The following is a 26,849-nucleotide window of genomic DNA, read 5'->3' as shown; positions in this document are numbered from 1 at the left end:
CAGGAATCTAGGCTCCCCAGGTCATGTGTGACCAGGTGGGATTAGAGGTGTGACCCCCTGTCTTGGCTCACATAGGGTTGTGATGTGAGGGCACCTTGCATTTAACACAGTTGGGAATGCTAGGGGAGGGATGCACAGGTCTGTGTGTCTGTATGAACTCCAGGTGAAATTAGAACAAGATCAGAGTCAGAGCCATCGCACAGTGGTAGGGAACTTGCCTAGCATGTGGCTGATCCAGGTTTAATTTCTGCACAACATATGGTTGGAACTCTAAGTCCTGCCAGGAGTAATCCCTAAGTACAGAGCCAGGAGTAATAAGCCCTGAGCACCACTGGGTGTGGCCCCAAAACAAAGAATAAAATTGGAATAAATTGCCACATACCTGCCTCTTAGGGAATCTTCACCAAGGCATCAGAAAATATGTGTGCAGAGAGGTAAGGCGTTTGCCTTTCATGCAGAAGGTCATCGGTTCGAATCCCGGCATCCCATATGGTCCCCCGTGCCTGCCAGGAGCAATTTCTGAGCATGGAGCCAGGAATAACCCCTGAGCACTGCCGGGTGTGACCCAAAAACCACAAAAAAAAAAAAAAAAAAAAGAAGAAGCTTTTGAAGGCTAGAAGGTTGGGGTTAGGATTGCTGCTTCTTTTTGTTTTTTGTTTTTTTTTGTTGTTGTTGTTGTTTTTTTGTTTTTTGTTTTTGTTTTTGTTTTTTGTTTTTTGTTTTTTTTTTGTTTTTGGGCCACACCCGTTTGACGCTCAAGGGTTACTCCTGGCTATGTGCTCAGAAATCGCCCCTGGCTTGGGGGGACCATATGGGACGCCGGGGGATCGAACCGCGGTCCTTCCTTGGCTAGCGCTTGCAAGGCAGACACCTTACCTCCAGCGCCACCTACCCGGCCCCAGGACGCTGCTTCTTAATGAAAATAATTTTCTTAGAAGTAAACTGTGAGAGGCCGAAGAGATAGCACAGCGGTAGAGCATTTGCCTTGCACACGGCAGACACAGGACAGACTTGGGTTCGATTCTTGGCATCCCATATGGTCCCCTGAGCCTGCCAGGAGCAAATTCTGAGCACAGAGCTAGGAGTAATCCCTGAGCACTTCGGGCTGTGTCCAAAACACAAAAGAAAAAGAAAAAAAAAGTAAGCTGTGAGTAACTGGAGAGATAGTTCAGTTTGTTTTGCATGTAGCCAATCTGGGTTTGATTCCTGGTACCCCATATGTTTCCCTGATGCTCCCCCCAAAAGTGATCCATGAGCACTGCTGGGTGTACCTTCCAAAAAAGAAGTAAATGAAAAAGTAAATAAGCCTGGAATGCATATACCCTTAAAAGTTTCATGACAGACACCCAAAGGCCTGGGAGTGCCCTGGAATCATGCCAATTGTGAAAACTTGATGGCTGCATGAAGGACCTGGTACTCATCAGATGTGTCCATGGAGTCTTTGTTCCCTTATTGCAGGAACTCAGGACCTTGAATCTGAGGCCACATTTCGGTACCCTCATACCAAAGGGCAGGAAATAGGCTCAGTTCTCATGAAGGGCAGAATGGATCAGAGGGTGGGGGGCATGGTGCCACAAAGGGTTTGGCTACCCTAAACCTCCTGCCTCTTTCTCCTAGTACTTGGCTTTCTTCGAATTTAACAACCGGCTGGAAGCCATTCTCAGCAAGGCCTACGTTTACAGGTGAGTCCCCATGCACGCATATACATGCACACTCATCCAACACACACACAAATACACAGACTCACACAGGTACACATGTGCAGAGCACCTATGTGGTCACACATAAACAACTTACATGATACATACATAGAGGCACACATGTGTCTATGCACAAAGCACACAATACAGACACACATAAACATTTGTGATGCACAACCGGTAGTCACAGTACATCTGTACATGTTCAGTGCAGACATGTGCGCACATATATGCACCTGCACACATAGCTGCTTTTGTGTATATGCAAGGACTTTGGTGGGGCAAAGGGAGGGGTTGTTTTCTGCCCCCATTTTGCTTCCCACTTCCACCCTGTCCCTGCAGGAGGCCCTTCCCCACAGAAGATCAGCCTCTTCCGGCTTCTCTCCAAAGCACTGTTTGCTGTGAGGAGCCTGGGGTACTCTACTTCCCCCATTCTGAGCAAGCCCAGAGCTGGACACTTCCTGCTCTCTGCTTCAGGAAGCTGGGCCTCCTTTTGTTTCAGTCCAGGGAACAGACTCCCCTATATCAGGGATGATCTGAAAACAGGACAAATCTGTCCCTGCGACTCGTGAGGGAGGGTCTCAAGATGGCCAGCAAGCAGGGGTGGGGTGGGGCATTTCAACATCTCTCTCAGAACAGCCTTCTCTGCATGTACTTGGCCCTCTCCTGCGGCCCATGTCCCCTGCCTCCTTCAGAGCCCACACTTATAGCTCAGGCCACACACCCACGTGCTTAAGCCCCACTCCTGGTCACATCCTCTGGGGACCAGTCCAGCTCCTGGCTGCTCCCCCTTGGCCAGGGCCAAGCTGAGTGGCTGCCCAGTGTCTCTGTGCTCCCCAGGGTCATCAGGACCACCACCTACCTGCTCTTCAGTCTCCATGTCAACTCCTGCCTCTACTACTGGGCCTCCAGCTACCAGGGCATCGGCTCCACAACCTGGGTTTACGATGGCGTGGGCAACAGGTGAGCCCAGTGCCCTGTCGGAGTCCTCACCCGGGCACAGGCACCCCGAGGGTCTTAGCACTGCCTTCGTAGTCCCAAGGCACCACTGACATGTGGGGGTTCAGGGGCTGCTGCTCCAAGTCACTGTTAAGCTTTTGCTTCCTGTGCCCCTGTCATGTGCCTGGTGCAGTGGGTACTGACCTGAACAGAACCTGCTGGAAGGATCCTTAACAGCCCAGAGGTTAGGCAAGTGGGCAGTGCCACTCCTGTACTTTGTCCCATCTGTGAGGGAGAGCAGCAGCAATCAGGCCATGCTCAGTATGGCAGAGCTGGGACCTCATGGCCACCTTGTGCTCACATTGTTTCTTTTCTCGGTGCTGCTGCACTCAGATCCGTCCCTATAGGAAGGTGGAATCTCAGCACCCAAGAGATGGAGATGGACTCCTAGTGATGTGTGTTTTGCTGGCTAAACCCTACTCTGTGCTAGGTTGCAGGGCCTTCGTAATCTAGTTCATAGGCAAACAATGGCTGGAAAACCCAATGAGGCCAACTGCCACCTCCTAGCACATGCTTAGACGCACTGTTTGTTGTTTGCTATTGGACCACACCTGGTTCTATACTCAAGGATCATTCCTGGGCAGGCATGAGGTCTGGGTTCGATCCCTGGTGCCACCCCCCACTTCACACCCTTACATATTTTGTTTTGTTTTATTTTGTGGGGGAGCACACCTGGTGATGCGGAGGGTTTACTCCTGGCTATGCGCTCAGAAATCGCTCCTGGCTTGAGGAGGCCAGGAATCGAACCGAGGTCCGTCCTGGATTAGCTGCATGCGAGGCAAACACCCTACTGCTGCACTATCGCTCCAATCCTTACACCCTTACTATCTAACAGATTCTTTTCAGAAGGCAACTAGCTGGCAGATTGAAAGAAGGGTACTCATCACCCAACCAATCATCTTGCTTATTCACAGGTGGGATATTTACAGGGCTTCAGTAGGAAGTGGGCCCCAGCACAGATAATAAATTCTGCAGTCCCCTGAGTCTTCTGAGATGCTCTCATGTCATCTATGAACGTAAACAAAGGAAGTGTTGAGCTTCAGGAAAAGGGGAAATTGAGGCTAAATTGTTCTATCCTTCAGCTCTGGGAAAGCAGAAGTTTCCTAAACAAGAACCATTTTTCGATAATCTAGTTTCAGTGTTACAGAAAAGTCATTCCGAAAGAGCAGGGCTCCCCTCACACAGACACACTCCCCCCAAATTTTAAAGATCTGAGTAGCCATGGGAAGCTGCTTCTTAGACTGGGATCTCAGGAAGTAAGTAGCCCCAGGTGGCAGGGCAGGCAGGAAACAGCTGTGCCAGGGAGGGAACAGAACAATTAGAGCCCAAAAGCCAAGCAAGGTCAATGTAGGTAGGGTGGGGCAGGATGAAGGCCAAGGTGCAGCCCAGAGGGCCCCCTGCTGGCATCAGATGTTGGAGTCTCCTTTCTGGGTCTCTGTTTCTTGAACAGACCTGAACAGATCCTGGAAGAGGGAATGGAAAGGGTTAGCTGGCCCATGTCCAGCCCGCGCCAGGTCTAGAGGGTGCTCAGGGAGTCCCCTCAGATGAGCCCCAGAATCTGGAAAGCCTCACAAACCAGCTGCCAACTCTTTGATGTCCCTGGGCACTAGCTTCTAGTTGGCACCAGAATACACTGGGCTCCTTGTGGTATAGCGGCTGTTCTCAAACATCCCCTGAGTTCTCAGGAAAGATGCCCTCTGTGGGGTTCCTCTGGAACTGCCAGGATGGGAAGGCCCACCTCCACAGGGTGATTGATTGGGGGCATTCAGGCAGGCAGGAGGGGGGCTTCTGATATTACTGATATTCAGCTCTTGAGCTGTGACTCAAACATTTACTCATTCTCAGTCTCTATGGGCAGGGGGCCCTTCTATGAAGAAGGGAGAACTTAAGCTTGTCATTAAGCCTTGCTCACTGGAAGCCTCTACTTTCTTTTCTTTCTTTCTTTCTTTCTTTCTTTTTCTTTCTTTTCTTTCTTTCTTTCTTTCTTTCTTTCTTTCTTTCTTTCTTTCTTTCTTTCTTTCTTTCTTTCTTTCTTTCTTTCTGTCTTTCTTTCTTTCTTTCTTTCTGTCTTTCTTTCTTTCTTTCTTTCTTTCTTTCTTTCTTTCTTTTCTGGAGGGTCACACCTGGCAGTGCTCAGGGCTTACTCCTGGCTCTACACTCAGAAATCGCTCCTGAAGGCTCGGGTGACCATATGGGATGCCGGGATTCCAACCATTGTCCTTCTATGCAAGGCAAACGACCTACCTCCATGCTATCTCTCCAGCCCCGGAAGCCTCTATTTTCTGATTGAATGTTCTCTCCCTTGGAACCTGAGGTAGAACTGTGGTGTGGTCTGCTGTGCAGGAACTCAAGCATGTGACACATCTGACCCACACTGGATCAGCTTTAGTCAGGCCCCCTACATCCTGGACTCGGTGGTAGGACAGACAGGTGGTGTCACCAGACAGGAAATGGAGTCTAGAGATTGAAGGGGTCACTCGCATTTTCCCAACATCTGAGCTCCATTGTGAGGAGGTGCTGATTTTCTAAAGAGATGTATGAGGTTTCTTTAGAGTCTTCAAGGGGGACTGTGCTCCACCAAGCTCAGAGTTACTCCTTTCCCCCTGAGCTAGGACTGGGGGAGGGGGTCAGAAAGAAAGGCCAGGAAGGAACAAGCATAGAGGGGTGAGAACTGGCCATCTTGGCAACTGGACCCTTTCCCAGATGAAATCCCAAGTCCTAAACACAGCTAGTATGTGTGTGGAAGTGTTTTAGAAGTTCCTCCTCAGAGAACCTGGGTCCCCAAATTGCCATTAGTGAAGGGCTTAGGGTCTGGGGTTTGAGTTTCTACACAGTTGTAATCTTCATCCTGCAGGGTCTTGGGGGCTCCCAAAAACCCAGAATTATGGGAAATGTAAGGGTTGTAAGGAAGTTCCCAAAACGTGCCATTGGATGTGTGGTCCATAGGCCCTCTCCTAGCTTCTGGATAAAGTGCCGACCTGGTATCTCCTGGAAGATGGCATCATACGCCCTCTAGTGGTCATATATGATATGACAGCACCTTCCTGACTGGCCTTCAGGTAGGAATTAGTGCAGGGGAGGGTACAAAGGGGTGGGTGGAAAGAGACAAGAGCCCTGCTCAGGCCTGAGGATTGTTGAAGGCAGACCCCTCTACACTAACTCTCCCAAGACCTCTGCTTCCTATTTCCATCCCCATTGCAGTTGTCTTGCCTGCACCCATCAGATCTGGAACTTCTGCAGACACCTTTGTCCCCAGCCAGCAGAGGTGGCTCCTACCAGCAACAGCAACAACTGGGTGCTGATGTTTCCTGATGGGCCAGTACATGCCAGGGGGCAGCCCTAACCACTCTCAGGCAGAGCTGGGGTGCTTCTGTAGGTCTGACTTCAGCTCCTCTGTCTCCAGGACTTTAGAAAACCCAGAAGGGCTCCCCAGGATTCAGGCCAAGGTTTTTCTCAGAGTGGAGGGTCTGGCAGCTGCAGGGACACAGTGTCTCAGTGTCTCAGCTGCAGGGTCTGAGTGAGGAGTTTGAGGTGTGGGTACATTGAACAGCCCCTTGTGCCCTGGCAGGGGGCTGGGGATGGGATACACTCTCAAACTCAATTTACCTGGGGGCTGCAGGAGGCAAAGTTGGGGTGATCCTTGAGTGCAAAGTCAGTAGTAAGCCTTGAACATTGGGGAGTGTGACCCAAACAACTAAAACAAAACAAAACAAAAAAGATTCCTCTAGGGCAGGGCCACAAAATGTTGTACGGAAGGCCGCAAACGGCCCGAGGGTCGCAAGTTTGAGACCCCTGGATACAGGAAAGCAGGAAGTCACAGGCACTTCCTTGGCTGAACACTGGAGGGCACAGTCGGGAGGTGCAGAGTTCTAAGGGGCTTCCTCTGCCTCTTTCTGTAACCTAACAATACACAGTGACACCCAGAACTTCCAGGCTTCCCTGTACCAAGGTTTATGCACCTATATCCAAGGTACGCTGAAGGCAGGGACAGTTCAACAAGCAGATGACACCTCTGCCAGCTCTGCAGTGAGGCAGCTGGTGATGTGAATGGGCCTTCTTTTCCTTTGGGACCCAAGTTTCTCCATCTGGAAATGGGTGGGTCAGGGGAGTGTCATAATTGATAACCTTAGAGATCATCTTCCAAGTGTATGGAGCCCAAGAAATAGTACAGTGGCTTACTAAGGTGCTTGCCTTGCTTGTGACTGAGCTGAGTACAATCCCTGGTGTTAGGGTTCGAGTTGACACCATGTGGTGCTGAGAGTCAAAGACCAACTCCAATAATGCAAGGTGCAAAAGGGAGTTTATTCGGTTAACCGAGGTTCAAGCCTCATCCAAATAGGGAGTCTTGTCAAGGACCCCGTATCAAATCTTCAAGCAGTTTATATAGAAATCACAAGCAGTGGGCCGAAGAGATAGCATGGAGGTAAGGCATTTGCCTTTCATGCAGAAGGATGGTAGTTCAAATCCCAGTATCCCATATGGTCCCAGAGCCTGCCAGAAGTGATTTCTGAGCATAGAGCCAGGAGTAGCCCCTGAGTGCTGCTGGGTGTGACCCAAAAACAAAACAAAACAAAAAAAAAACAAATAAAAAAGAAAGAAAGAAAGAAAAGAAAAGAAAGAAAGAAAGAAGAAAGAAAGAAAGAAAGAAAGAAAGAAAGAAAGAAAGAAAGAAAGAAAGAAAAAGAAATCACAAGCAGTAACAGTACAATAATTTAATTGTATAGATATCTTAATTAATCACTGATTTTTCTGGCTCAACTTTGGTTGTCTAGGGATACTTGTATTCAAACCTTGATACTCTGATTCAGACCCTGGCTGTCAAGGGTTACTCTGATGCAAAAATTGATTGTTACGGGAGCCTTTTCAAATAGAATATTCCAAGCTCACTCAACCACGTATGGTCCCCCACACACCACCAGGAGTGATCTCTGACCATAGAGCTGGGAGTTAGTACTGAGAACTTCAGGTTATGGCCCAAAAGCCAAAGCAAAACAAAAATGCAAGTGTAATTTGCTCTGCCTTTCAAGAATCTGCACATCAGAGTAGCAAAGGGGCTGGAGTATAGGGAGAAATGGATGTGGAAGGAAAGGACAGGGGACCTTAGGGGATTTGTGGGGCTCCACTCTACTGCCAGCACCACCAAGTTATCTCTGAGTTTCCACACTGGGAATAGAGCTGACAATATGGCTGAGACTGGGTCACCTTCAAACCAGAATTAGCTTGGGAACCTTTCCACAAATCTCAGGGCTCTGCTGTGAGAGAAGGTTTTCAAGATAGATCTGGGGTGTTTCTGGACCAGCACCCATCTCTGGCCACTGAGGGCCAGTGCACTGACTGAATCCTCCCTTATCTCCTCTTTCAGCTATGTTCGCTGTTTCTACTGGGCAGTGAAGACCCTCATCACCATTGGGGGCCTGCCCGACCCCCAGACACTCTTTGAGATTGTCTTCCAGCTCTTGAACTATTTCACCGGTGTCTTCGCTTTCTCTGTGATGATCGGACAGGTAGTGAGACCTCAGATTGCTTTCCCATCCAGCCCTGTCTGCAGAGTGCCTGCAGGGCTGAGCCTGGGGGTAGCACTTGGATGAGAGTCAGGCATTCAGAGCAGTTGGCCCTGCTGAAGGTGAAATTTGCAGGCCCCAGAAGCCTCGTTTAATGAAGCGTCAGATGCATGGAAACTGGATGAATGAGACCAGTGCTCAGTCTTCTCAGATGTGCAAGCCTAGGGGTGTCTATCTATGGGAAATATGCCATCAAATTCCAACCAGTACAGGAGCTATGTTGGGTGTCAGTTACTTCCGGGCCATTCAGGAGCAACATCACAGGCCTCTGGAGGGGTTCAAGTTTCCAGTATCACCTTAGGACTCCCCTCATGTGTGGTCTCAGCTGCTGCCTCCCTCTCACCCCATTTTCACCCTGCAGGCAGAATCTCTTTGTCAGTGAAGCTTCTGTGTGCTGGGAGGCCCAACAGTGGGTCAGGGTTTACACACTCAAGGCCCTGAATTCTCCCCACATTTCCTGCTGCTCCCTCGCCAGCACTGCTGGCTGTGATGCAAGGGTCCCTGAGCACAGATGTGGGGTGTCTAGTTTCAAAAAAGCAAATAAGAGGGTGGAGTGATAGTACACTGAATAAGACCAACCTGGGTTCCATCTCTGGCATCCCATGTGGTCCCCAAAGTATGATGCTGACTGTAGAAAAAAGATCAAGCACAAAATTGAGATCAGAGATAGTACAGTACGTGAGTTTGCCTTGTATGTGGCCTATCCTGGTTTAATCCTTGGCACCCTGAATACCAAGAGCAGATCCAGGAGCAACCCCTGAGAATCTCCAGGTGTTACCCCCAACCCTCCCTACAAAATCACACAAAATCCCTCTGTGTGTGGTTATGTGAGTCTCACTCTTCGAAGTCTGTGCAATGGTGCCCATGACCTACATCCCCAGTGTCTATTTAAGGACCCCACTCTGGCTCTGGGGGTGGGCCAAGGGATATGGGTCAAGGTGCCTCATGCCATGCACAAGGACCTGAATATGATGGCTGGCACCACCCACTCCTAGCGCTGCTGGCTGTTGCTCTGGTGGTCTCCAGCAATAAACTGTTGGGGCTGAATTTTGTGGGAGTGGTCCTGGGGTCCTCTGAACACTGTTTGAAAATCCTCACTCCCCTCCCCCAAAAAAGACCCTAATCTGACCCAGCAACCTCCTCACCCCCAGATGAGGGATGTAGTGGGAGCAGCCACTGCCGGCCAGACTTACTACCGCAGCTGCATGGACAGCACCGTCAAGTACATGAACTTCTACAAGATCCCCCGGACCGTGCAGAATCGGGTCAAGACCTGGTACGAGTACACCTGGCACTCTCAAGGCATGCTGGGTAAGATGGCACCCTGCAACCTCGGCTTCCCCTTGTGCCCCGAGATGTGAGTCCCCAGTGTCCTAGCAGTCAAACCAGGGGGGACCAAATGGGACCATCAGGAGCTCCCAGGACACTTGAGGGGCTTGTCTCTGGACCCTGTATCTTGAGGGACAATCTCACTTGTTGGTTGACAGAGGAGAGGGGCGCTAACCCAAGTATACCTACCTGCATGAAATTCATGATGTTGGGCTTGTTTGGGACAATCTAGCTACAGACAGATTGTTCCTTCTTTCTTTCGGGGTACGAGGATGTGCTTAGAGATTCGTTCTAAGCAGAAGAATCTTAGGTGGAACTGGTTTCCAGAGGGAGTGACTTTCCTGACATTCTAAAAGGAGCCCACTAAGGCATTTCCAAGACGAACCACTTTGTGCTTTTCTTTTAAAAAATTATTTTAATTGAATCACCATGAGATAGAGTTAAAAAGTCGTTGATAGCTAAATTTCAGTCATAAAGGGGCTGGAGAGATAGTATGGAGGTAAGGCATTTGTCTTGCATGCAGAAGGAAAGTGGTTCGAATCCCGGCATCCCATATGGTCCCCTGAGCCTGCCAGGAGCGATTTCTGACATAGAGCTAGGAGTAGCCCCTGAGCGCTGCCGGGTGTGACCCAAAAACCAAAAAATATTTTTTTCAGTCATACAGTATTTCAACATCCATCCCTTTACCAGTTTTCATTTCCTGTCATCAACCCCCAGTTCCCCTCTCCCTGTTTTCTCCCACTTAGCTTGCTTCTATGGCAGATACTTTTCTTCTCTTTCTCACCACCATCCCTCCTTTTTTCCTTTTAAATATCATGGTTTGCACTACTGAAGTAGTACCATGCATCTCACTTCCTTTCAGTTCCCAGTTCTTGTCCAGAACTGTTCATTCCCACTTTCACTGTCATTGTGGTCTCTCCTCTGTCCTAACTGCACTCCCCTCATCATTTCTTTTGTCTTTGGGCATTATTCTCATACTATATATTTTTTTTATATCCCAGAAATGTGTGTGATCATTTTATATCTGTTCCTATCCCACTGATTCATTTTTCTCATCATAATACTCTCCATATTCATCCACATATAGAAGCAAATTTCATGACTTCATTTTTCCTAACAGCAGTGTAGTATTTCATTGTACCACAGTTTCTTTATCCTTTCATCTATTCTTGGGCACTGGTTATTTCCAAATTCTGGTTATTGTGAATTGTGCTGCATAAAACATAGGATGCAGATACCTTCTCTGCATTGTGTTTTTGGGCTTTTAGGGCTTATTCCCAGGAGCAGTATTTCTGTGTCATATGGAAGATCAATTTCTAGTTTGTGAGGAATGTCCACATTGTTTCCCTCAAAAGGCTGGACCAGTGGACAATCTTACCAGCAGTGAATGAGAATCACTTTCTCCCAGCACCCACACCATTAGTTGTTGTTTTTGTACTTTTTGATAGTTGACAGTCTCTCTGATGTCAGATGATATCTCATTGTTTTGATTTGCAGCTTCTCAATGGTTAATGATGTGGAACATTTTTTTCATGTGCCATCTGTATTTCTTCTTTGAGAAAATTTCTCTTCGTCTCTTCTCCCCTTTGTTTGGTTGGAATGGAATGTATTTTTTCTTGTTAGGCTCTATCAATGACTTATATACCTTAGATATTAATTATCGATGGGTATTGGGTAAATAACTTATCTGATTTTATGAGCTGTCTCGTATCCTTGTGATCATTTCCTTTGAGGTGCAGAAATTGCATAATTTAATGTAGCTTCATTTGCTTTTCTTTGTTTCTACTTGTTTAGTCAATGGTGCTTCATCCTTGAAGATATCATTAGCTTCAATGTCATGGAGAAGTCTTCCTATGTTTATCTCTATGTACCTTATGGTTCTGGGTCTGATATCAAGGTCTTTAACCATTTTAAAGTTTGAGTTTATTTTCTTGCACGTTGCTGACCATTTTTCCCAATGCCATTTGTTGAAGAGGCTTTCTTTGCCCCATTTCATTTTTTCTGCTCCTTTATCAAAGATTAATTTATCATATACCTGAGGATAAGTTTTGGAAAATTCAATTCTGTTCCATTAATCTGAGGCTTTATCTTTATTCCAATACCATACTCTTTAGTACTATCACTTTGTAATAGAGTTTGAAGTGAGGGAAGTGATGCCTCCATCTTATTTTCCACAATAATTGCTTTACTATTTGTGGAGGTTTATTATTCAATATGAATATAATATTTTATCTATTTATTTGAAAAAATGTCATGAATATCCTTAGAGGAACTACATTGAATCTGTACAATACTTTGGGGGGAGTATTGGCATTTTATTATGTTAATCCTCACAATCTATGTACAGGTGATGCGTTTTTATTTCATGTTCTCCATTATTTCTTGAAGTAGTATTTTGTGGTTTTCTTTGTATAAGTCTTTCATCTCCTTGGTTGATTACAAGGTACTTGATTTTCTGAGGCACAATTGTGGGTGGAATTGCTTTTTAGAAAACATTTCTTTCCTCTCTTTCATTAATTGTATATAGGTAAGCCATGGGTTTTAGTTAGTTTTGTTTACTGTAAAAATCTATTGTTTCTCCCGGTGTCCCATATGGTCCCCCGTGCCTGCCAGGAGCTATTTCTGAGCAGACAGCCAGGAGTAACCCCTGAGCACTGCTGGGTGTGGCCCAAAAACCAAAAAAAAAAAAAATAAATCTATTGTTTCTAGAAACATTTTTGTAGAGTCTTTAAAATTTTCTAAATATAGTATTATATCATCCACAAGTAGTGAGATCTTGACTTCTTCCTTTTCTATCTGAATGCCTGTTATATATATATATATATATATTAATTCATTTACTATTGCAAATACTTCTGGTACTATATTGAATAGAGGTGGTGAGAGTGGAACCTTGTCTTGTGCCTGATCTTAGAGGGAAGGCTTTTAGGTATTCTCCAATGAGTATAATATTTGATATGGGCTTGTGGTAAAATGCTTTGACTATATTAAGGAAAGTTCCTTCAATTTTTATCTTGTTGAGAGTTTCTGTCATGAATTGTTTGCTGGAAATGTTTTCTCTGCATCTATTGATATGATTTTAATTTTTTCTTTCATTGGTATGATGTATTATGTTGATTGACATACATATGTTAAACTTTCTTGCATCCCTGGGATGAATCCTCCTTGGTCCTGTTGTATGATCTTTTGATGCATTGTTGAATTCTGTTTGCTAGTATTTTTTTTTTAAGTATCTTTGCATCTGTGGTTATCAAGGACATTGGCCTGTAATTCTGCTTTTGGTATCAGTGCTGTTTACATTATAGAAACTATTTAGGAGTGTTTCTGCTCCTTCAATTTCCTGAAGAGCCTGAAAAGAATTGACAGTAGGTCCTCTTTAAAGGCTTGAAAGAATTCTCTAGTGAATCCATTTGGTTCTGAGCTTTTTTTAATTACCATTTCAATTTTCTCAACAGTGATATATCTGTTCAGGTGTTCCAAATCATCTTGATTAAGCCTTGGGAGATTTTAGGTTATCTTATGTCATAGCATAAAGATTCTCAACATAACCTTTAATGATCCTTTGAATTGCTGTGGTATCTGTTATGATATTCCTCCCTTTCATTTCTGATCCAGGTGTAAAATACTGTTAGCTGCAAAATGCTGCATCAAGCTGCAGATTGCTGCAGCTACCTGCAAGTCTGCCAAGCTGCAATGTGCTGCAGGGCTCAAAGCTGCATAGCTTTAAGGCTCGCAAAGGTCCAAGGCTGCAAAGGCCACATACTGAAAGGTTTCCAGGGGCCCTTTGGGCCTGGCTGCTGGGTGGAGTGAGATGCCCATCCAGGGACTGCCTGTGAGAGAGGAGAGAGAGAGAGAGAGAGAGAGAGAGAGAGAGAGAGAGAGAGAGAGAGAGAGAGAGAGAGAGAGAGAGAGAAGAGAGAGAGAGAGAGGAGAGGAAAGGGAGAGAGAGAGAGAGAGAGGAGAGAGAGAGAGAGAGAGAGAGAGAGAGAGAGAGAGAGAGAGAGAGAGAGAGAGAGAGAGAGAGAGAGAGGTATCCTTTTATTGCAGCCTGCTGTCTGAAGTCTGCAACTGGCTGGGGGTTTCTGGAGAGATAGGTAGAAATTCACTAGCCAGAGAGCCAGGGGAGGCCTGTAGATGCGAGTTCTAGAGAGAATAGAGTATGGGGGATACATACAGAGCAGGCAGCATCTCTCAGATACTTTATCTCTGGCCCCTTTCGGACTGGCAGGTGCCGCTCTAGACTATTGTGGGCCCTCCAAAAAAACTGCTATACCTTTTTTTTTATACTTGGGGGTAAATGTCCGTCACAGGGAAGCGTTTCTAAGGGACATGTCCAGAGGGCATGTCAAGTTCCAACTGTTATTACAGGGGCTGTCATCACCCCTTAAAGCTACATTGACTAATTAATTTCCTTAAATACATCAACAATTAGGTTCTCTTTCTACGTAAATCTTGATAGTGGTTTACCAATATTGTTTGTTTTTTCGAAGAACCAGCTATTGGTTTCATTGATCTTTTGGATTGTTTTTATTGGGGGAGATTAAAGTTACTTAATTTTTCTTCTAAGTTTTATTATTTTTTTCCTTCTATCTGTTTTGCACTTCTTTTGATGGTCATTTTTCAGTTTCTTAATCTGTGCAGTCAAGTTATTTATGTGGGTAATTTCTTCCTTTCTGAGTAAGGCTTGCATATCCATGACTTTCACTTCAACACTGCTTTTTCTTTTACCACAAATTCTGGTCGCTTGTATTCCCCATTTTGTTTCCATTTTTTAATAATAAATTATAAGTGGATCAAAATTGTAATTGGATTACCACGTGATACAGTTACAAAATTGATGAATTTAAGTCATACAACATTCAGGAATCTTTTGATTTCCTCACTGAATGGTTGTTCAGTGACGAGCTATTTACTTTCCAGGTGTTTACATCATTCTTCATTTCCATTTAGGATTAACTTCCATTTTCAGTGCATCATGATCTGATAAGGTGCTTTGGGCTTTCTTGATGTGTTTTTCCTCATCTCTATTTGACCTTAGAGAGGTCCCATTGTGAATTTTAGAGCCCATATTCTTTCAGAAGGTCCCACAAGCTGCCAGGGCCATGCCACCCAGGCTGAGAATCTCCAATTCTCTTATTTTTTTTATTAATATCATTTTGGGGGTTTTTTTGGGGGGGCCACACACCCGTTTTGATGTTCAGGGGTTACTCCTGGCTAAGTGCCCAGAAATTGCCCCTGGCTTGGGGGGACCATATGGGACGCCAGGAGATCGAACTGCGGTCCTTCCTTGGCTAGCGCTTGCAAAGCAGACACCTTACCTCTAGCGCCATCTCACAGGCCCCTTTTATTAATATCTTTATTTAAACACCTTGATTACAAATATGATTGTAGTTGGATTTCAGTCATGTAAAGAACAGCCCCCTTCACCGGTGCAACATTCCCACCTCTAATATCCCAAATCTCCCTCCCCCCTACCCCACCCCCACCTGTACTCTAGACAGGCTTTCCACTTTCCTCATTCATTCACATTGTTATGAGAGTTTTCAGTGTAGTTATTTCTCTAACTGCACTCACCACTCTTTGTGGTAAGCTTCATGTGAGCTGGACCTTCCAGCCTTCCTCTCTTTTGTCTCTGAAGATTATTGCAAAAATGTCTTTTATTTTTCTTAAAACCCAATGTTCTTCCTGAACCGGGGTGCTGCTCTCCAAGAAATGGCCTGCAGTGCAGGGTCTTCCCACTGGGGGTGCTGCTGAGTAAATGCACTGAGCCTGCTGCTTCCTTATGGCTCATCACCAGAGACCAACCTCACATCAACGGTTTCATTCCAGGCCAGGGACGGCCACACAGCACCTCCAACTTCACAGGGATCAGAACCCTACTGGGCGGATGCCCAGTGCTGGAGCTGGTAAAAAGGCATCAAGGAAGAGCTGCTGGGCTTTTTCCTGCCTCCTGTTGCCCACAAACATTTGTGCCAGGTTCTCCTGCAGGCACTGCAAGCCTGATAGTTAACAGAACATAGGACTATGGAACCACATAGGGGGAATCCTACATTCACAACCCTCCTAATCCTGGTCTGGTATTGGGGTTAGAGTGGTGGGCATCTGTATACAATATGTATGTGTGTTTGTATATGTGAGCATATGTTTGTATGAGTATGCTTGTTTGCATGTGAGAGCATGTATGTGTGTATGTTTTCATGTGAGAGCATGTATGCTTATGACATAAGTATGGGAGAACATGTGTGAGCATTGTATTTGCTCATGTAAAAGCACTGCATGTGAGAGCACATGTGTGCTTGTATGTGTGCATATGTATCTTTACACATAACAGCATGTATGTGTGTTTGTATATGTGTGTATGGGGTACTGACTGTCCTCTGATCTTTGCCGGGGCCTCATTTGTAGATGAGTCAGAGCTGATGGTACAACTTCCAGACAAGATGCGCCTGGACCTTGCCATTGATGTGAACTATGAGATTGTCAGCAAAGTGGCCCTCTTCCAGGTATGGCCACCCCAGACCCAGGGTTCCCTTGGGGCTCTGGAAGAGTCTGACAGTCCCTCCTCTGCAGGGCTGTGACCGGCAGATGATCTTTGATATGCTGAAGCGGCTGCGCTCTGTCGTTTACCTGCCCAATGACTACGTGTGCAAGAAGGTGAGTAGTTGCTTCTGCTGAGGAGCTTTTTGGGCCCAGGGGTGCAGAACTTCTGGGGAGGGAGAGGAGCTGGCACAGGGTTCCAGGGCACCAGTCCCAAGGGGGCTGTGTAAAGCTCCAGACAGTGACCTTGATTGAGTCACCGGCTTTCCAGAACATTCTTTTTGTTGTTGTTGTTTTTGGGTCACACCCAGCGGTGCTCAGGGGTTACTCCTGGCTGTCTGCTCAGAAATAGCTCCTGGCAGGCACAGGGGACCATATGGGACACCGGAATTTGAACCAACCACCTTAGGTTCTGGATCGGCTGCTTGCAAGGCAAGCACCGCTGTGCTATCTCTCCGGGCCCTTTCCAGAACATTCTTAAAGCTCCCTCTGTACCATCCTGAGGCTCAGGATATGAAACTATATGGATAAGAAAAGGAATATGAAGGTCATAATGATTGTACAGCTGGCAGGGTACCACCTATGGTCACCCCAAGCACCCTGGTACCACTCCTGAGCTCAAAGCCAGGAGTGAGCCCTGAGCACCGCCAGTTATGATCCCTAAAATAAGTGAAAAATAACTGGAAGTGTGGATTCTGAGGGTCAGGACTCTGACAATAAAGAAAGAATTGTTTCCAGTCTTGTCTTCCTAGAAGGGGGCTGGGAAGGGAAGGTGGCTGCCAGTCCTTCCCCAAACAGAGCAGCTCCCCATGTGCTGTGATGCTGGGGAAACTAGAATGGACCAGTACTCATAGCCCTACCCAGCAGTGATGGAGGAACTTGACCTTCTATTTCAGGGGGAGATTGGCCGTGAGATGTACATCATTCAGGCGGGCCAGGTGCAAGTCTTGGGCGGCCCAGACGGGAAGTCCATTTTGGTCACTCTGAAAGCTGGATCTGTGTTTGGAGAAATCAGGTCAGAGGGGAACTGGGTGAAACAGGGGGTCCTGGGCCAGGCCTGCTAGTAACATGGTGGGATTGGTGTGTGGAGGGTAGAGGACTTTGTCCTCAAGGGCCCTTATGGCCAAAGACCCCTCTGAGGTGGCAGCATGCACCCTGCTGACCCCTAGAGGGTGTCGAGGCTCCTTGAGGAGTGGGTGATCCCAACTTCGGGCTCCATGAAGAGATAGGAGGTGTATTTAAGACCTAATCCCTGCCCCAGAATTTCACCTTCTTACTTCTCTGCCCCAGTTTGCTGGCTGTGGGGGGCGGCAATCGGCGCACAGCCAACGTGGTGGCTCATGGCTTCACCAACCTCTTCATTCTGGACAAGAGGGACCTGAATGAGATCCTGGTGCATTATCCTGAGTCCCAGAAGTTATTGAGGAAGAAGGCCAGGTATGTTGTTTGTTTTTATTGAAAAAATGTGTTGTTGGGGCCAGAGAGATAGCATGGAGGTAATGTATTTGCTTTGCATGCAGCAGACTAGTGGTTCGAATCCCAGCATCCCATATGGTCCCCGAATATGCCAGGAGCAATTTCTGAGTGTAGAGTCAGGAGTAACACCTGAGTGTTGCCAGGTGTAAACCCCCCCCCCAAAAAAAAGAAAAGAAAAAATGTGTTGTTGTTGTTTTTTAATAAAAATATCTCCAGGTCCCAGGAGATAGTTTAAGTTCTGGCTCACAGCTTTGCAAAAGTTTGGGTTCAATCCCTGACACTGTGGGGAATAACTCTGGCACATCAAGCTGGGAATAGCCCTAGATTACAGGTATGGTCCATCAACAGCCCTAGAAAAACCCATCCTCAGTGTGTTCTTCCTGCAGCTGAGGAAGTAGTTTTACATCACCATGGAGCTTATTAAGGCTGGGAGTTAGGCTGAAGAGACAGTACTTGCCTTGCATGTAGCTGTGTCTACAGTTATGGTCCATGTTATGGTACTGTATAGGGTCTTCCAGCATGGGCTAGGGGTAGGCTCTGAGTCATTTGTCATATACAACATTTAAAAGTCAGAGTAGGGTGCCAGAGTGATAGCACAGAGGTCAGACATTTGCCTTGCATGTGGTTAACTGGGGAAAGACCCGGGTTCTATCCCTGGCATTCCATATGGTCTCTCGAGCCTGCTAGGAGCTATTTCTGAGCACAGAGCCAGGAGTAACCCCTGACCACCAGCTGTGCCTCCCCCAATAAAAGTCAGAGTAGGGTCCTTGCATGAGCTGACATAGTTTCAATCTCTGGCATCTCATATGGTCCCCAAACTGGAGTGATTCCTAGTGCAGAGCCAGGAGTAATCCTTGAACATTGCAGGTATGGCCCAAAATCCCCCCCCCAAATCAGAGTAAATTATAGACTATTACATTTTTCTTTTGGTTTTTCAGGCCAAACCTGTTTGATGCTCAGGGGTTACTCCTGGCTAAGCACTCAGAAATTGACCCTGGCTTGGGGGGACCATATGGGACGCCAGGGGATCAAACCTCGGTCCTTCCTTGGCTAGCGCTTGCAAGGCAGACACTTTACCTCTAGGGCCACCTTGCCGGCCCCGACTATTACATATTTTTAAACAGCAGGAACATAACTATGGTAACAATGCATTGACTCATCCCTCCTTGTATCCGAAGCTGTCATGGTCCCCCAAGCATCTTGCACGGTACAGAATTGTCTCCCTGACTTTTAGGGCCTAATTAGGTGCTTGTGCCTATGGCACTGAGTCATCACATGCCCCTTTATCTTTCTTGGGTACTCATTGACGTCAGCACGTGTACCACGGGTGGCTCACACTTGGATGTGGCTTAATTGACATAACTTGCAGTACATCACCATGTTAATGCCTCTGACATTCTTCAGAGCCACAAAGCCATAGTCTGTTGCTCTGAAGACTGCCCTTCAGTGCAGGGTGATGTTCCTCAGGATCGTTTGAACTTTTCCTACAAAGCCTGCCCACTCGCAGCTTGCTCCTTTCCAGGACAGGGAGGTGCCATGACTATGATTTATGATTTCATCTTTGCAATTCGCTCACTCCCTAAAATTGATTTGTGGCCGACCCTTCCATCAATACTTGCCATGACACATGTAGAGGCGAGAGACTGTCTCCAGGAGTTTGCAAGGGCTGTGGTTTGTTCAACATAGTGATGCAGTCTTGGGTATACAGCTCAGACCAGAAACTGGTATCTTTTTATTTTTTCCTTTTTTTGTTTGAAGAGGAGGAAGAGAAGGAGGGGAAAGGAAGAGGAGAAGGAAGAGGAGGTGGAAGAGGAAGAAGAAAAGGAGGAGAAAGTGGAAGAGGAAGAGGAAAAGGAGGAGGGAGGAGGAAGTAGAAGAAGAGGAAATGGAGGAGGGAGGAGGAAGTAGAAGAGAAAGAAGAAAAGGAGGAGGGAGGAGGAGGAAGAGGAGGGCAGAAACTGGTATCTTTGTGGGCTCCTGGGTACATGACACTCACATTTTTCTAAATATTGATGTCAATTTCACTGTGAGAAAGTCTCCTCCCATCAACCTGGTATTCCTGGGGGAAGCAGGCTGGGGGAGGTGATTTCATGCAGATAGGAGTCCAGAGCAGCATATCAAGCATTTGTTGTTTTGGGGGAGTCACACCCAGCTAGGTTCAGGGCTAATCCCAGCTATGTGCTCAGATGTCCCTCCCAGCAGTGCACAGGGAGGTAAGGTAATGAAGAATCAAACCTAGGCCTCTCATACTGAACTTGCATCTGTCCTATTGAGCTCTCCTTCCCCATTCAATGTTAATGAATTCAATGTTAATGGGGTTTTTTGCATTCCATGAATTTAATGTTAATGAATCAACAATGGATATTAGAGCAAACCTTGAGTGTAGGGGCTGGGGTGATGACTCAAAGTACTGGAGTATGTGCTGTCTAGTGAGGATCCCAGGGTTTGATCCTCAGTATGGCAAGGTCCCCAGAGCACTACTAGCAGTGATCTTCCCCCCATCAGCATTGCTGAGTGTGGAAAAAAATGTCTCTAAACACTAACACACGCAAACAAAGCTGGTACCAAGCTGTTGTTGAGAGAGGCTTGTAGAAATGAAATCCTAAAATTTTCCAGAAGTATTAGATTATGCCATTGTGGGGTTATGAATCAAGAGAAAGAGCTGCTAATGTCTGTGCCTCCTTTCTGCCCTCTACACTAGGGGTGAGACTGTGGGCAGTCAGGCTCAGAGCCGACATCCATTGCTCTAGCTCAAGTACATGAGGGTTTGCCAAGCCAACAAAAGGCCTGTCTCTTGGCCCTGCTGGTAGTGTGTTGTGCCCAGGAAGGGGAAGAGGCACTGACATGGGGCACTGTGGTACAGTTCAGACAGAAGCATACTCAGGGAAGACCCAGGTCAAAGGAGAGAGGGTCCGGAGAGATAACATGAAGGTAAGGGTTAGAATTCCAGCATACCATATAGTTTCCCAAGCTTGCCAGGAGCAATCGATTTCTGAGTGTAGAGCCAGGAGTAACCCCTGAGCACTGTCAGGTGTGACCCAAAAACAAACAAACAAACAAAAAAAATCACAAATGAGAGATTCAAGATAGAACAACAGTATGCTTAGCTGGAGAGAGCCACCCATGTGATTCTGTCCAAGCCCCCCATTTAAAGATGGGCAACTTTTGGCCCACCCCCTGCCCAAAGGAAGCACTCAGATCTCTGGCTTAGCTTTTATATGAAATGGGGCTCAAAGTTCTCATGAATGACACTTTTTTTCCCAGGGCTACTGCTGCCTTCAGGTGCTGAGAAACATGTCATGGGTGTGTGTGGATAAAGGAGGAATCCCTGAGTGTAGAAATTTCCCCGAGGCTAGCTCAGTGTCTCAGAAGAGAGACAGTCCCTAGCAATCAGCACTTGCAGAGAGGTCTTTTCTGTCATTTGAATCCACCCCCAGCCTTTCTGCAGACTGTCATACAGTGAACAATGGGCCCCAGTAACAGAGACAGTGGCAGTCACGGAAGGACCGCTGATGAATTACCATGTTTTGTTTGTTGGTCCTGTGGGACCCACTGCTGGAAAATGCAAGTCTGGGACAATTAATACCAACAGACACAATTTAAATCCATTGCTTCTGATTAGATAAGCAGTCAGAAATGCCCTCATTTTTTAAACAAACAAGTTGTACTGGAAATCCTGATGAGTGAATTTGCCAATTAGCAGTCTAGCTTTGCTAGATCGTAGGCAAAAAACATTTGCTCTTCAGCCAAGCCATTCATCACATATTTGTAGCATGAAAAATGCTGAATAAAAGGCCAGGGTACTGTTGGATGGAAAATTTTGTTCTTATTCAGAGAATCATGGCAGGGCACTGCTTTTAGAGCTGAGTTGTTATTCTGCCCCTGCCATTTGCAAGCAACCCTGGTGGGTCACTGCCCTGCAGATTTGTTAGCTTGGAAGTGCCTGTGAGTGTGATCTGAGTCTCTGAGGGCTGGAAGTCAGGATGCTCACTGCCTTGGGTCTGCTGTAAGGACTGGCTTGGGTGAGGGTGAGGCTTCACGGTGAGGTTTCATCTCATTCTGGTTGTCGGTTCCTGGAGGTGTAGGACTGTGGTTCTGGCAAGATGCTAATTAATGACTGTCCACAGGTTCTTGTTTCTTGATGCCCCGCTCCAAAACCCCTTGTTCCATCAGAACCAGGAAGTGGGGAGTGTCTTTGTTCAAAGCAGAGATGAAAAGCCCCTGGGACAATCAGCAAAGAGACAGCCCATCACCCTTGCTGTGCTCTGTTTAGTGAAAGCAGGCCACGTGTCCTGCTCACCCTCAAGGGAAGGGGATCACCTGAGAAACTCCCAGGAAGGAGGGTCATAGGGGTGATCATGGAAGACCTGCAGAAATTGAGCACATATGCTAGTATTTTTGGATATTTCCTGTGTGAGTTTGGAAAACTTCTCAGCCCCTCTGAGCCTTATCACCTAGAGACATATGGCTTTTGTTGTTGTGATCTTGCTATGTTCCCTCTGCAGGGCCCTGTAAAGGTGCATAAACTTACATGCACACATATATGCCGATTGGCACACCTCCCAGGGTGTGTGTGACAAGGGGTCTGCTCTCTTTCAGGCGCATGTTGCGACAGAACAAATCCAAGGAGGAGAAGAAGAGTGTCCTCATCCTTCCTCCACGGGCAGGCACCCCCAAGCTCTTCAATGCTGCTCTGGCTGCGGCAGGGAAGATGGGTGGCAAGGGGGGAAAGCTGGCACACCTACGAGCGCGACTCAAAGAACTGGCAGCACAGGAGGCAGCAGCCAAACAACAGCAGCTTCAGGAGCAGCAGGTAATGGGGCACCCAGACACACAGGTAATGGAGTACCCAGTCACTCAGCAGGTAATAGGGGTTCCCAGTCAACTAGCAGGTAATGGGATACATAGATATATAGCTGGTAATGGGGTAGCCAGTCACTCATCAGGTAATGGGGTACCCAGTACTCATTAGATAATGGAGTACCCAGTCACTCAGTGCCTTTAGCTATATGTTAGGGGCAGTGCCATGGGGCCTCATTCCAGCACCCCCTTCCTTAGATCCACCAGGACTAGTGAGTGGGTGGCAAGTGACAGAACCGGCTCCAGTTATCTAGAGAAAACAAGGAATGCACTGGGTCAAGTCTCTGCAAAGTCTAGGCAGGGCACTGTACAGATGGCCCCATGATGCCAACGGGACTGACTTTACCAACTGTGATCTCTGCTCAATCAGTGGTGGCCCCATTTCTGGGCAGCACCTGAACCCCAGTATCTCCAGTTTCATCCTCCTTGTTTTCTAATGCCAACAGCATAAGACCCTTTCAGATAAAGCTTCCACTTACACGGGGAAACATATGCCTAAAACCCTATTGTAAGTTGAAAATACTATGACTCAGAAATGCATGTAATATATCTAAGCTGCTGAGCCTCTGAGTGTGGCCTAATCCCCACCATGCTTTTGCCCCACTGTGCAGGAACCAACTGCAAGACAGTAACCACTGGCACTTTTCTCCTATGGTTCCAGAGAAAGTCCCAGGGCTCATAGTCATTGGACAGAATTGAGTCATATGTCAATTCCAGAGCCAATCAGTGTGGTTTTCTGAGGAGGCAAGGCTTACATGCCTATCCCAGGACTGAGAGCAGTGATGGTGATGGTGGAGATGGGGAGAGAACAGTCCCCAAAGGGAAGACCTGCTTCTGTTGCCAAGGCAGGCTCAGTCAGTTGTGGGCAGAGAATGGTTCTCCACAGCTGTCAGAGATGCTCTCATATTCAATATTATGTCTGTGACAATTTATAAGATTGGAAAGGAAAAACCCTGCCAACAGACAGTGTTGACTGCCCCCACCTCCATAAATCTAAGGGGAATTTGAAAATTAGTTCTGGGTTTTTTTGACTATGACTAATGCCAAGAATGCCAATTAGAATGATTGCACTAATTATGGTGTTTCGTGATTGTCCTTAAGGGAGGCTGCTGGGAAGGGGGGAGATGGAATTAGGAGCTCAGCAGCAGGCCCTCTGGAGGAACAGAGAGCTCTAGAGGAGGGAAGTCAGTGGAACCTAGTGATTCTGTCTCCATCATGTTGACATCAGAGCTGGAGCTTGTCTAGACAAAATCTCATGGCAGGAGGCTGATGGTTAACAAAGACATTCACTAGAGACAGCCACATGGTCCCAGATTGAGGACAGATGTGTTTGTCTAATATACAGTCATGGGACAAGTCATTAAGTTTGGGGCTTTAAGTGGGGCTGGGCAGATGTTGTAGATGTCTTGCATCTCAGCAATTCATAGTCCTTTCACAGGAGGAAAAGGGGTAACACAAGCGGACGAATATGAAATATGAAATAATGATAGCACATGCAGTATGTGTGGGATCAACACCTTTCTAGCAGGAGTGCGACAAGTTTAATTTTTTGAGCAGGGGAATTTATAGGGGTAAAATTAGCCACAGGTAAAGAATAATTGTAATCACAAAGCCTAGTATAACAATGACAATACCTAAGCAATGGGTGTGACTAAAAGTTCTAAGTTACAAGACAGAAGGTCACACAACTCAAGGTAACTCCTTGCAAGCTTACTTTAAATGCAAAAATTAGGATTAGTAGGAAATATCTAGAAACTTGGTCTTTCTAGGCTGGACTCGATTGTTTTAGAGGTTAAATGAAGGGAGGTACCAAATCCCCAGGAATGAGCTTCCCTATTTCTAAAGGAGGGTCAAAAGTCAAAATCTGTATTCTGGTTACGCCCTTGATTACCAGAAACTGCAGCTGCAAAGGACATATTTGAAAAGGAGAGAAACATTGTCTTTGCTTTTAGGGCTGACTATATCCAGAAAAAGGGGTTCTCAAATAAACTTTGGTGCTGGAATTTCTGAGCCAAATTATTTGATAGAGGCTATTATTTTGCCTGATATATACAAAAGAGAGATAGTCAAATACTGGCTGAAAATGTAATGCCAGGCATCTCTTTGGAAATTCCTCAACCATCCACGCAGGGGAAAAAGGCGTCCACAGCGGGCCTTTTGAGGAACCCAATGGGGGTTAAATTAGTTCTACCCACCAGGAAAATCTGAGGATACATCTGGTGGGCTGAGCCCCCCTAAAAGCTTAGGCATACCCTGGCAGGCAGACATGAATCATAAGAGATCTGTGAAAGGGTTTTCCTGCAACAGGCATGTTACCTTCAAGTGCAAGCTCTTCCCTAGGTACATTGAGATGTGATCCAATGTACTCAGGTCATACACAAAAGGTATTTCCCCTGAAGCTTAAGAACCCCCAGTTTCTGCATGGTTACCAGCAAGAAGTTCTTACACAGACCCAGGTCTGAGCTCTGCCTACTTTGTCACAGCCATCTTGCCAGCTCCCTAGTGTTGCTGAGCCCTGTAGTTCCTAGGTGCCACATAGGGTTGTGGGAATTATGAATTCCTGAGACTTCTTACACTCCCATAAAAGCATTTTGAACCTAACCAACCTTTCTGAGAATCACCATAGGTCACCTCAGAAAACCAATATAATGGATATCCTGTCCCAGAATGAGAATTTGCAGCTTTTAGGATAGATGAGAAGAGAACAGGCACCCAAAAGAACCTAGAGAAACATCAAAATCAAGGTAGGGTAAGATCCCCAGAGCTGCCTAGGATCCCCATTCCTGCCTCTTTCTTCACTATCTTCTGACTTTAGCCAAGTTCAAGGAGGTTCTATTTCTGAGAAGTGAGGTGATTGCTGCACCCTCCTCGAACTCATCTGCATCACCCCAATGGGCTGGAAAAGCTGGGAAGTACTTGAGCTTCTTCCTGTGGGAGCTACTCCACTGCCACTCCCTTCTGTCAGAGATGGAGGGTCATGAGGAGCCCCCCAAAGCCCAGGTTCTCACTTGACTCTCTGCACACATCTGAACTGTATCCAGGTGGCCTGGGTCCAAATTCTGGTATCTGGTGACACCTATCAAAAAGCACCAACCACATCTCAGAGAGATACCAAGGCTCACAGGGTTATATCCTCCTGGTTCACAACTGTGACAGCCCCTATTTTCTGATAAAGCCCAGAGCCCTGTGCAATAAACCCAATCACAATTTGCTTTGAATAGGCCAAACCCTCATCTTTGCCAGTCTCTGTGTGGCACCCCTGCATACTGACCAAAAGTTAAAAAGGGACCACCAGCACCAACTAAAGCACACAGCTCAGTTGCCCTGACAGCATAACCTTGAAGAGCATCTACAAAGCCGACAGACTGCTGGGCTCCTGCCTTGTCTTGTTTATTTGGAGTTTCCTTGAGCCCTCTGGCTGCTGGGTCAATAGGACTGTGCACTGGGCTTCCCCAGGTCTAAAGCATGAGTCGCCTGTATGCTGGGCTCCCCAAATGGGATTTTTTATCCTTACATTTCCCCCCATAATATACTCTATTTCTACCAAGTACCCCTACGTGACTCTCATCTGACCCCCAAACCCTGTCCATCAAAATTCACCCTTTCTGGAAAAAAGAAAAATTCACCCTTTCTGTACTCTGCCTTCTTGGGAGTGTCAGATGGGAAAGGGAGTGTCCAAGAGTTTTCTCTATCTCACTAGTCACTCTTTCCCAATTCCAGGCCAAAGGCACAGAAGGAGAAGCAGGAGGGTCTGCGCCAGACCAGCCCGAAGGCGCAGCCAAGGCCCCCGACCAGCCCCAGCCCGCTGGCCCCGCAGGGGCTCCGGCCGCTCCACCACCTGCCTCCTCTGAGAAGTCCGAGAAGACAGAGGGAGGCGGAGAAGGAGCGGCGGGGCCCTCGGAGCCAGCGGTGCGGATCCGCATGAGCCCAGGCTCGGGTACCGAAGAACAGACTCTGTCGGTGGAGATCCCCGAGAAGAAGGACGGAGAGGAGGTCCCGGAGAAGAAGGATGGAGAGTGAGGCTGGGCAGGTGTTCTGAGCTCCTGCCCTGCCCGAGTCCCCTCTTCTGCGTGTCCCCTAATCCCTGTGCACCCCGATAGAGATAGAGATGCTCCACCTGAATGGGCCCAAGGTGGCTCTGGTTCCCCGCTGTGTTCCAGCCCTGCCTCAGCCTCTTGCAGAGTGGGTCCCCAAATTCAGTCCCTCTAATGCTGGGCCGTAAGTCGTGCTGTCATTGCCTCCCCAGCAACTACTCCTTCAAGGAACAAAATGTGTCTCATTTCCAAATTCACTGGCAGAGGATGGAGGGAAACAGAGTTCTTGCATGTTGGGGGCTTTGGGTCCAGAATGGCTCTCTAGATCCATGCAGTGGCTAGAAAGCAGGTGC

General features: G+C 47.0%; 2 protein-coding genes across 2 annotated transcripts in view; one reads left to right on the top strand and one right to left on the bottom strand.

The window, feature by feature from the left end:
• CNGB1 (cyclic nucleotide gated channel subunit beta 1) overlaps positions 1-26,534 on the top strand; it is a 63,035-nt gene extending 36,501 nt beyond the window's left edge. The window contains exons 24-34 of the mRNA XM_049787408.1: positions 1,618-1,682; positions 2,541-2,663; positions 8,062-8,203; positions 9,412-9,571; positions 15,995-16,092; positions 16,160-16,243; positions 17,023-17,141; positions 17,417-17,563; positions 22,202-22,415; positions 24,741-24,746; positions 26,183-26,534. Coding sequence (XP_049643365.1) covers positions 1,618-1,682; positions 2,541-2,663; positions 8,062-8,203; positions 9,412-9,571; positions 15,995-16,092; positions 16,160-16,243; positions 17,023-17,141; positions 17,417-17,563; positions 22,202-22,415; positions 24,741-24,746; positions 26,183-26,482 — 1,458 coding nt within the window. The 3' untranslated portion in view covers positions 26,483-26,534. The remainder of the gene's footprint in view (positions 1-1,617; positions 1,683-2,540; positions 2,664-8,061; positions 8,204-9,411; positions 9,572-15,994; positions 16,093-16,159; positions 16,244-17,022; positions 17,142-17,416; positions 17,564-22,201; positions 22,416-24,740; positions 24,747-26,182) is intronic.
• Positions 1-26,849, bottom strand: part of NDRG4 (NDRG family member 4) — a 518,571-nt gene that overhangs the window by 450,409 nt on the left and 41,313 nt on the right. The window lies entirely within an intron of this gene.

This window comes from Suncus etruscus, chromosome 14, assembly GCF_024139225.1.
Source record: "Suncus etruscus isolate mSunEtr1 chromosome 14, mSunEtr1.pri.cur, whole genome shotgun sequence".
In the NCBI taxonomy this organism is placed as follows: Eukaryota; Metazoa; Chordata; class Mammalia; order Eulipotyphla; family Soricidae; genus Suncus; species Suncus etruscus.
This window is presented reverse-complemented; position numbering and strand designations above follow the sequence as displayed.